Here is a 12,065-nt window from a genome sequence, read left to right on the forward strand (position 1 = left end):
GGCGAGAATTATCGAGTCCGTGGACATTTTTGGGCTCAGGACGCTGCCGCGTCGGGAATTGAACCCTGGTCCCGGGCCAGACCTCTGCATCAGGGTCTGCCGCTCTAATCAGTGAGCCACACTCCTGCCTGGACAAATTGGTTGCAATCCTCACTTTGGCACACGACTAAAAGTCATGTGATTAGAAAATTCACTTATTTGATTATTTAGAATTGAGCTATCGGGCTGAAATTGATGCAAAACGCAGTTATGCATGTTTTCGCACTAGTGCCTGAGAGTTGTATGCAAACTTTCCTTGCTCATGGTTTGCATTAGCACTGTAAGCTGTTTGCAATTGTGTGTAAAAAACAGGAAAATATGATTAATTATATACAAAAAAATGGATGAAAACACAATTTTCGTAATTCGTCAAGATGTGTCCTAATATTTAATTCTTACATAGAAACATTGCAGGCACCCATCATAAATTAAATTTGTGGTGAGATAATTGGGGCTTAATTTTACTGATTGGGTCAAATGACTCTGCCAATATTAATTTGCTTTTTTTCAATCTGTGAAATTCAATGTAACCGTGTAATGTCAACGAGTACAAACCGAATGGAATATACATAGATGTGAATTATCTCACATATCTGATGTACAATGCTATATAGCACCCACGCAAAGTTGCCACTATAAAAATACACAATTAATGCAGGAATACATATAAATATACATAAATATTTATACTGCGTATTTCTTTGCATTTCACGCAGCTATACAAAATTAAAAATACTTTTCTTTTAGATCTGCATTTATTGAATGAATGTGAAGTTTAAATGATGTGTCTCATAGGAGTGAAAGGTCAGCTTACTTACATCAAATCTTCATTACTCCAATCCTTTCTTACTCGTCCTAATATTTACTTTCCAAGTAAATGTGCATATTTACAAAGATTACCAGTAAATAATCCAAGAATTTCCTCATCTTCTTCCATCCTCATCCTTTCCTTACTTTTCGAGGTTTGCTGAAGCTAAAACTCCTTCATCAGGGGAAAAAAACCCTTTACACTGTAAAGATTTGGAAGCAATTTATTGTCATTCCGTCCGTCTTACATTCCTCTACCATACTTTCGCTTGTTTGATTATTATTTTCTTCAACAAGAACACAGAAAGAAACAAAAAAACACAGGTACTCTAATTTCAGATAAAACATGAAAGGGACATTCATCATAAAGTAAGGTGTGATCCGAAAGCCAGCTCAGAATCCTAAATAATATGCAGCTAATAATGTAAGTTAAAGTTCAAAGCGGAGTGCAAAGTGCCAGCCTTACAGTTATATCTAGTGGACATTTCTGCCCAATCTGCCCATAATGCTGCTATTCTCCTGGTAGAATGTACTCCCACTACCCTAGGAATCTCCCTTCCACAATCCTGATAGGCAGAGAAAATGACCGCCTTTATCCACCTTGGTAGGGTGCACAAGGAGTGCTAGTCTCAGCTTTTACCTGGCCTGAAATTAACAAATAGACTATCAAATCTTCTATATTTGGCCAACCTCTTAAATTAGGTTTTAACTGCCCTCACCACATCTAAAAGATGTACAAAAGGACCTGAGCTGTTGGTGTCTGGCTGTGAGGAAAGGTAGTATTTTCTCCTGACTTATCTGAAAATTAGAATTAATCTGTGGAAGGCATCTCAGGTCCAGAGAGAAGACCATTCTATCTTCAAAATTCTGAAGTAAAGGTGTCAACATACAAAGGCCCTTAATTCCCTTGTCCTCTTTGAGGTGCCTATTGGACCTAGAACAAACACCTTAAGTGTGAGAAATTGCTCAGACACCACTTCTAAGGTTCAATGGGAGCCCTCTGGAGGAAAAACAAGACTAGCGTTAGATCTCAAGCTGAAAAACAATCTCAAATCCTTTGTCTCAACCCTTAAATAGCTTTCAAACTAGAGGTTCTACTGGGTAGAGGTCACTCCAGGGGGACTTCAATGCCTTAATTGCAGTCCAGTGCAGTCTAAGTAGACATTACTAACCTCATAAAATCGGTCCTGTATGAACTGAAGGACTTCACTATACATCAAGCATCGAAAGAAGCCCAATGATGGTCCTATTAGTGGACTGCCCTCTGGAGGCTTGCAGAGATTTAGAGACAGCTAAAGAGAGAGAGACCATTATTCAGAAAAACTGCCCTCTCAACCTCTGAATCAGCAGTTTAAATCGTGGTAGGGTGTCTAGAGGTAGAAGAGGGTAATTCAGAGTAGATGGCGAGAAAGGTAGTATCCATTCCTGCTCCACTGCTAGGAGTCTCAGGAGAGAAAACCACAGTCTGCTTATCCAGAACTGAAGGACCATAATCATCTCCACTGATTCCCTCTGGAGTCTTACCAGAACCCTTAGATTTAGAGGAATGAGGGGGAAGGCATAGATAAGATCATCTACCCTGGGGCTGGTCAAGGCTTCTATTTCTACAGCCTGCTGATCCTAGCATCTTGACAGAAATTGCAGAAGCTGAGAGTTCTTCTGTGTCGCGAATAGATCCCCATCTCTCACATATCTCCCAAAATGTAAGAGAGTTGATTTTTGATCCTATTGCCAGACTGAGACCAGCATGAGCTCTATTAAGTGCACTCTCAACTTTTTTAATGTACCAGATCCAACATTACAATATCCTTGGTAAGTAGAGAGGTTTTGCCTACCATGTTTGCCAACAGGGGTCAGCCACTGGGACCCACATGCCGGCTCCCGCGCAATTGGTCTCCCTAGCTCCCGATGCCATATGAGGGGGAAGGAGGGAGAGCAGACCCTCTCCACATCTAACTAATTGGACAAAGTGTTGGCAGCAATAGAACACTCCAGGATCACCATGGAGGATAGCTCTGGATTCCTAGCCACAGACCTGAACTTCCTCTGGGATGACCACTGCAAGCTTGCGGACAGAGTCACAGACATCCAGAAAACCCTTTCTGCCCGACAGCCACTCATGAAGAATCATCTGGTGGAAATCCGGGACCTACAAGTTCGCGTAACACAGTTGGAGACTAGAGCAGATGACTTGGAGGGTCGCTCCCGGAGGATCAATATTCTTATTCTGGGGCTGCTGGAGGGAATTGAGGGGTCTGACCCCATTGCCTACCTAGAGGCTTGGTTCAAAACATTCAACCCATCCTTACACCCTTTTATTCCCTCGAGAGGGTGTACCGGGTCCCAGCGCGGTACCCACCTCTGGGCTCCCCCCTCACACAATGCTGGTGAAACTCCTTCACTTCAAGGACAGAGATGCGGTGCTTTACGGATCCCTTGCAGGAAGAAGAAACGTTTAAATGCACTATCACATACCTTGCAACTCTAAAATCATTGCAGGCAAAAAAGCAATCACAAAATAAAGTATAAGAAAATATCATTATCATGACAGTATTCACCTGTGATATGAGTGTGTCAGTTGCTGCAGAGAATCCGACTCCCAAAGAAAAACCCAGGACGGCCATGACCTGGAAAAAAACACAGCTGTAATTAAATCAGAGGCAGGTGCTCAAACTAATATTTCACCATATGCAGAGGATATGTGGTTCAGTAGTTACGTTGTTAATTGTGAACAAGGTCTGAGCATATTTATCTCCTGACCAACAACGTAGAGTAACCTCTCTGTGCCCTAGTGTCCAAAACTGATATATTTTTTCAAAAGATCTCTTTATTAAGAATGTTATGAAAACATCAACATTATTTAGCAATAGCACTGTCCTGCACCTTATAATACATTCAAGAATTGCTTGTAGCCTTCCTACACATCCCTTGCAGCCCCTCTTGTTTCACTATTAACCTCAGAGGGGGTGTTCTGCAAAGCATATAACAAACATGACAGTGAAATCATTTTATAATGCGCCACGCTACCCAGTAGGGAAAGTGGAAAGGTCCGTCAGTGCCTCACATCTCTTCGTAATTAGTCTAATAGTGGGGCCAAGTTGCACTTGAAGAAAAGCTCTGTGTTAGGTGTAATGTATTTCCCAAAGTAGCGGAGGCTAGTCAGTACCACAGGAACCCTACAACCTGGTGGCGGATGCAGAACATCCCGCCAAACTGGGTGGTTTAAAGACTTGTGCCACTTGATAGTATATCCAGAATATTGACCAAAATTAGTGATGATCTCCATCGATCTAGACATCTTCAAATCTGGTCAGCAACCTGAAGAAGCATGTCTTCCCCATACAGTGATATTCTATCTTCCCACGGACCCCACATTGCAATCCTCGGACCACCAAGTCCTGTTATGTACAGCCCTGCCTAGTGCCCCAACGAAGTTTAAAAACCTGGGAATGCACCACATTTACCTTGACTCTGGCCAGAGAACCATTGTAGAGTGGGAGGACCTAACGCATTGGCCAAATGTATGGCCAAAACTGCAAAGATGTAGTTCTATTCAGCTGTATCAAATTCCATTTTGCCATTCGGTGACAGCACCGGTCCCATTTTCCCTTAAATTAGCCCTCTTCCGTATAGGAACCAGGGATTAATCCTGACTGATCTGTGTGGATCAGTGAGCGGATTACCTTTTTGAGCCTCTTCACTAGTACATTGCCCAATATTTTGACCTCAGCTTTCAACAACGATATAGGTCTATAGGAGGGGCACTCCTCAGGGGGCTTTCCCTCCTCGTTTATCATCAGTACAGTGGCAAGTCTTTTGGTCCTGGGGCAGAGATCCCCACTGTTTACTCTCCATGTGCATAGTTAAGAGCAGTGGGGCAAGCTTAGTTGCCATCATTTTGTAAAGCTCAATTGGCAGTCCGTTCAGATCGAAGCCCTTCCCGGACCGCAGCTCCCTCCCCACTGCCACCAAATATCAATATCTGCTTCTAGAAACTCCAGATCATCACCTGATATTCTCAGAAGGTGTATGGCAGACATTTGTATCCTCTGCAATTTTTGTCACTGCTGGCGCAGTATAGCTGAATGTAACAAGCTGCTAACTTCCCCGCTTTACACTCTCCTTCCCTGATGAGCTCTCCTATCTCTGTTTTGATCTCCAGGAGTTAGTTTCTTAACGGATCCCTCTTACCTAGCGACACCAGAAACTCACCAGTTTTATTCCCGACATTATACAGGCAGTAAGCCGTAGCACTATGCACCGCCTAGGCGGCCTCAGTATCCAGGTCGTTATATTCCTGTTGCATCAGCGCTAAAGTCCATTGTGCTTCCAATCCCATCTCTGTTGTGAGGAGGCACTTCAACTCTGTTATGTCCACACAAGGCCCATCACCACTGTTTTATAAGCCCCCCACACAGTTTGCGTAGTCCACTGAGATGAGGTTGTCTTTAAAATAGTGATCTGTACTTTCAGTGAGGCCAGGGCCGGACTGGTCAGTCGGGGCACCGGGGAATTCCCCCGTAGGCTGGATGGGGTGGGGGCTGGTTTCGTGACAGGGGGGCCAGTTCTGTTGTTGGGGCCAATTTGGACAGACCGTGAGTCACAGTCGGTTCAAATCGGCCCCAACAACAGAACACAGTGCTTACAGCAGTACATTAAATAAGCACAATCAAGTCTCCTGGATCTCTGAGAAGCCTGTGAGCTGCGGTGCCGCGCCGATTTCAAAAATATTATTATTTAATTTTGATCAGGCGGTAGCCTGCTCAGCTCTGGGTGAATCTAGTGCAACAATGTTACAATTGAATCTGCCCTGGGAGCTGGGCCTGCCTGCCTTGAAATTCGTGCCCGTGAGACACTGACTGTGGAGGCACCGAGTTTTTATTTCAGGGAGGCTCCTTGTTGTTCCAGGTCTTTGCGCTGGTGTGGAGTTCCGGCTTTCAGGACCCCCCTCTCTCTCCAGCCTCAATTTGCTTTTCTTTCGTATTCTCAGGATTCGGCTTCGGATTTGTTCTTTCAGTCTCTGCTTGTGTTTGTGCCTCGATGGTGGACATTTCCAGGGGGGGAGCGAGGCAAGCCCAGGCGGCAGCCGAATACAATTTACAATTTAAAATTAACAATATTAACTATCCTGCAGACCACAGACTAAATAACCTGCATTGAAGGTGCCCATCAGCTACCAAGTTTCCTAGGACCGTGCGCGACTATTTAGGCCAGTATAGGCTTTTTTCTCAGAATCTGGGATTACCCAGCATAAAACACAGTCTACAAGTTCCAGAATTCTGAGTAAAAAAAAAAACACTGTGGCCTAACTAGTTATGCTTACGAAACTAAACTTGGCAGACTTGCTTTCCCAGCTGACCAGTATTAATCTTGTGTAGTCTCATCATAGGGATAAAAGATAGAGCTATCAGGTCCTCAAATTGAGAACTTCATTTACCCCTTATTTCTCTCTGTAGCACGTAGAAATGCATAAAGTCAAGCAGCAGAATGCAAAGGGGGGCATAGGAGTGGGAGAGCTGCTTGAATTTGGTGACATGACCCCCAGACTGCTTACAGATTTCTGCAGCAGGTGCTCAATGCACTGAGAAGTCTAACCATTAATATTAAAAATCAGGCTTCCATCAAAAAAATCTGCACAGGGTGATGAATGGCGTTTTCACTATTTATGTTAAATTGTTGCATATAACTTGCACGAAGAGCCTCGGAGATTGCTTTTAGAATTGCTTCTGCTTGTTTGGTTGAAACAAATATCAGTTGCCTTTATTCGTAGCTTAATGACAAAAACATAGGGGTCCATTAGGATGGCGGCCCAGTGCAAAATGGGACCGCCCGCCATAGGGGCGGCGGTCCCACCTTGAAAATTAGGATGCGCCCGCCACACTGGCGGGCGCATCCTGTATTTTTACCATTGCGGCGGGCGGTGCAGAAAGCGCCGCCCGCCGCAATGGTGAAAATGCATGTTGTGCATTTCAAAGCACAACATGGCAGGCACCGTGTGTTGCCTGCCATGTTGCACTTTGAAATGCCGAGGTTACCATAGGTACCCCTCATGTGCACCCCCCACGCCCCGGAGTCCCAGGGGGCCCCTCAACGGGCACCCGCAGGGAGTCTCCGCATGCCTTTTAATGGCGGCATTGCCGCCACGGAAAAGCTTGTCTGCTGGCCCATCCTAATATGGCTGGCGGTGTCTGTTAGACACCGCCACCATATTAAACATTTTCCGCACCGGGCGGAAAAGCGGCAGACGGTGTTTACGTCCGCAGCGGTCCCCCGCAAAAGTAATATAGCGGGGGGAAATGGGTGGCGGGCGGGCATTAATGTCGGACAGATCGCCACCGCCACCATGGCGGTGGCGATCCGCCCGACATCGTAATGGACCCCAAATTGTTCTTTGATTAGAGAGTAGTTCGAGGCAGGTGTGTGTTGTGTTAGCTAAGTCAGACATACGAATGTCACCCCCCCACCCACAAATTACAGTGACATACACATGACTAAAAGGATATTATTTTCAACACGCTTACATCTTGTAGTCAAATACAATATTCTAAATGCTTTGGAAGCAGGAACGTGAAAATAAGAACGTTAGTGCTTATTTGCTTCAGGTATGGCAATCACTGTGTTTTTACTCATGTGTGTTCTCTTAAGAACACATTAATGTATTCTTTGAGTTGTAGTCTATGTTTGCTTTAATTAACTAATACATCTGTTAATCATTTACAACAACAAAGTCCAGAACTGGATTCAAAGTGTTTGGTCTGGATCATCAGATCCAATTATGCTTAATGTTAACAATGTAGACCTTGAAGGTATTTGCAATGGTACTTTCGTGTGATTATAGCAAAGAGGCCAACGATAGAATGTTCACTTAGAGTTGTGGATTGTCTGTAGGTCTCTTATTCTGACTGCATGAGTGCATACATGTCTCACACACCGACACGCAGGGTCAGTGAGTCTGCTCAATTTTCAACTGTGGCAGTTAGTCGCGCTATACTCGTCTTGGGACTGGCCCGGTGAGAGCCATCTTCTGTGGTGCAACTTTAGCTTTTGAACTCAGCGTGCTGAGCATCACTAAGTCAGCAGACTTTGGAGTGTACAGCTCTGTGACAGGTTGCGGCTCATATGATCTCTGCTGCTGCCAGTGGGGCTGGACAGGTAGTGTATGGTGCGGCGGACCACTAATGATTTTTACAGGGTTGAAGATAATGAGATAATTTGTTTTTGAATATATACAGCCTGGCTGTGATCGCTGTGTGTGCATCAGCCTCACTCTCCTGAGGCTTGCCCAATACTGTGCTGTCTGTGGTGGGCTTGCTGTAGAGTCAGCGAGCCAGCTACTGCTGCCCTTCCATTTCTGCTGCTTTATAGCAGTTTTAAGATGTTCATAGAGTTTATAGTTGCTCAAATGGGTGTAATTTCTGATATTTATGTTTCCCGCTCGTCTTCCTTTTACTCGCGAGAAAGTGTCACTCACAGTCATTGAAATGTCACTCATAATTACAATGAAATTATGAAAATGTCACACATAGCAATCTGAAACCTTGGCAGCCATGACTGCCCAATACCGAGACCCTCGGTGGGGCCTGGCCTGAGCAGGTTGTTGCGTTAATGGCTGTGCCTACAGTGCATGTGGCGCCGTGGATGTCCTGGAACAGTTAACAGGAAGGAAGTCGGTGGGACTCGACTGGAGTGTTGTGCTGTATCGATGTCCCGAGTCGCAGTCTGGAGAGAGTGCGCTGCTGAGTGCGTATTTATCCCCCTTTGTTGGACCACTGGTGGGATGGCACAGCATTGACCTCACCTGACTCACTCACTGAGTCTCTGAGTCTCTTCATGATCATGGAGGCCGCGCGGCATGAGAGGCATGATCGTGTGCTGTGCGGGGAGACTGCATGCTGCAATGCTGTGCGGCAGGCTGTGACCCAGTGAGGCTCACCGCTGCGGCCCCCAGACCAGCGCTCAGAGACTCTGACTGAGACAGACCGTGCATGTCACAGACTGGACTGCCTGACACTACAGAAGAACTAGACGTTCATAAGTAAGGTGAGTGCTATTTGTTTGCAATCTTCCCCTGTGATTTCCCATTTGGCATTGCCTATTTGACCTGTAATGAGCGCCACGAAGTAGCATTCCCCTGCTCTACATAGTTTATCTATGTCTCCTAACTAGAGATTTCATTTGTATTATTTACATAATTGTACAGCCGCTACACATCAATATGCAGAAGAGTACATCTCAGTTCTTTTAATGTGGCTGCTCTGTAGTGGTGTGCTTTTTATTATTTGAGGACATTGAGCAATATGTACTCGAGTGTCATTGCAAAGCCATTTGGCATATAATCTACTGCATTAAAAAGGCAAATGGCATGCGTTTTTTCCTGATCTGTTAGTTGCATGTGTGACATGCTATATTGTTTTTAAAGGTCAGCTCTAGCAAAAAGCTGTCAGGTTCGGCATCTTGTGAGAGTCGCCTGGTGTCTGCCTGCTACAGCAACTTGAACACTGACCAGATATAGAAGTGTGTAAACCTAATAGGGTGCAAGGTCAACAGTTGGTACTCATGTAGGAACGCTTCTTTTCATAGGCTGCCAACCAGCCAAGCGACTGTATTCTCGTAAACTGTACTGTGAGCGGACTGGCCGTGTGCTCTGAACTTGTGTCACGACGCCCCATATATGAGCAGCCTCTCTGTCCAGCCAACTCCTTTTGACAAGGATTAACAACTGTTGCTTGCGGCATCTTGGCCGAAATGTGCATACAGTGACTCTTCTGACGAGGCGAGTGGTCCACAACAAGCTATGCTCATAAATGGCCGATCAGGTGTAGACCTTTACAGAAAACGCACTTACCCATATAAAGTATTTTTTTAACCAATTTTACACCATCAGTGTCCTTACCAATGTAAGATTTCCACTAACGTTCTGAGAAAACAAACCTAATCCCATTCCCTGTAGAGTTCTGTAATGACACTACAAAGTTTTGAGATTACTTGCCTACTGTTATGTGCACCCTTTGAAACTATAGCAGTGCTTTCCTTGCCTTAGCTGGGCCGAAGAGAACCAGGAATTGTACATACTTTGACTCTCAATCCTAGCATGCTAGCTTCACCCCTGGTCCTAACGAAAGAGACTTTTCTTAACTCCTTCCATGCTCATGACGAGCTCAGCTCGTCATGAGGCATGGTGCTCGTGACGAGCTCAGCTCGTCATGAGCCGTGGAACGCTTGCACGTGGGGATAATTCCCCTGCTGTGCTGAACGTTCCACAAAAACGGGTGTGGCCGTGACGAGCTCAGCTCGTCATGAGCACACAAGCACTGTGCCTCATGACGAGCTGAGCTCGGCATGAGCACCAAGGCGCTGTGTGCGCCCCCAGCACAGGGGGGGAATTACCCCCGCTGCGAAGGGGTTAAACCATGGCCCTCACTGTGGGTCTGATGTACTGTTTCCATTTATAAACCAGGAATGTGACATTTGCTCACCGACTGCACAATTCACATTGCAACCTTTGTACTAATCGGTCACTTCTCATATTGTCCATTCAAAGAGATCACAAAGTGGACTACTAATAGATATTATTTGGGGGGTGGATCACAATTTGCATCCCCCAGGGACTGTAAATTAAATGCTGCTAGTGGGCCTGCAACACTTATTGTGCCACCCACGTAAGTAGCCTATTTAAACGTTATGGCCAGGGCCTGTCATTGCAGTCTGCCTGTGCAGTTCTAAAACTGCCATTTTGACCTGGCAAAAGGAACCTTTTGCCAGGCCTAATAATATTCCCTTTTACTACATATGTCACCAGGATGTCACCACTAGCGCAAGCCCCCTGCATTAGGTAAGGGGGCAGTATGCAGAGGGCAGTGTCTTTAAATGGTTTGGCATATACTTTTATAGGCAAGGTTGAATTGCTACCCTTGTTCTTTGTGCGATTCTTGAATTTTTCACAATCCCATGACTTCAGTGATGTACAGGCAGCATTGATGGCAGGACTCACACAATTCACATTGCAACCTTTGTACTAATAGGTCACTTCTCATATTGTCCATTCAAAGAGATTACGAAGTGGACTACTAACAGATATTAATTTGGGGGGTGGATCAGAGTTTGCAACCCCCAGGAACTGTAAATTAAATGCTGCTAGTGGGCCTGCAACACTTATTGTGCCACCCACGTAAGTAGCCGTCATGGCCAGGGCCTGTCATTGCAGTCTGTCTGTGCCGTTGTAAAACTGCCATTTTGACCTCGTAAAAGGAACCTTTTGCCAGGCCTAAAAATATTCCCTTTTACTACACATGTCACCAGGATGTCACCACTAGCGCAAGCCCTTTGCACTAGGTAAGGAGGCAGTATGCAGAGTGCAGTGTCATTAAATGGTTTGGCATATACCTTTACGTTTTTTATGTCCCGGAATAGGCAAGGCTGAATTGCTAACCTTGTTCTTTGTGTGATTCTTGAATTTTTCACATTCCCATGACTTCAGTGATGTACAGGCAACATTGATGACAGCACCCACACTCTGAATAGTGTTCCAGTGGGGGAACATCCTTTACAACGTGGATGTTACCCCGCACTACAGTTATGACACGTCTTTTACAACGCAAGTCGTAACCACGACTTGAGCTGGAGGGCGCTCAAGGACAAGGAATAGTAGATTTACTATTCCAACACCTTCCCTACTGTACGTAGGCTGGTGTTGGTCCAGCACCCCTACAGCGTAAGTCGTGGTAACGACTTGCGTTGTAAAAAACGTGTTGTAACGGTACGTGTGGTAATACCACTCGTTGTACCGTCATACATCCATTCCAGTGCCACTGGCCTGGGTGCGTTTGTGTGACATTTCCATGCCTTCTGGCAGCCTGGGTGCTTATGTGTGATGTTTCCATACTTTATGGCCTGGGTGCTTATGTGTGATATTTCCATTCTTTCTGGCCTGGGTGCTTATGTGTGCTATTTCCATAGTTTCTGGCCTCAGTGACCTGGAGGCTCATGTGTGAAATTTCCATGCTTACTGGCCTGGGTGCTTATGTGTGGCGTTTCCATACTTTCTGGCCTGGTGTGACCAGGCCTGGGTCAGTGCCTAGGTGCTTATGTGTGACATTTCCACAGTTTCTGGCCTCAGTGGCATGTGTGCTAATGTGTAACATCACATTTCAGTGCTTAATATGTGACAACGTGAGTGACAATCTATTGAAAATACAAAAAAGAATATCAGAATGTAGTTT

General features: G+C 45.3%; 1 protein-coding gene across 2 annotated transcripts in view; it reads right to left on the reverse strand.

Annotated features, from left to right (window-relative positions):
• The window catches only part of LOC144822417 (multidrug and toxin extrusion protein 1-like), a 762,229-nt gene that overhangs the window by 418,574 nt on the left and 331,590 nt on the right, over positions 1-12,065 (reverse strand). For both annotated transcript variants that reach the window (XM_078679904.1, XM_078679903.1), the window contains exon 3: positions 3,405-3,473. In XM_078679904.1, the coding sequence (XP_078536030.1) occupies positions 3,405-3,473 (69 nt within the window). The remainder of the gene's footprint in view (positions 1-3,404; positions 3,474-12,065) is intronic.

Source organism: Lissotriton helveticus, chromosome 3_1 (assembly GCF_964261635.1).
Source record: "Lissotriton helveticus chromosome 3_1, aLisHel1.1, whole genome shotgun sequence".
Taxonomy (NCBI): Eukaryota; Metazoa; Chordata; class Amphibia; order Caudata; family Salamandridae; genus Lissotriton; species Lissotriton helveticus.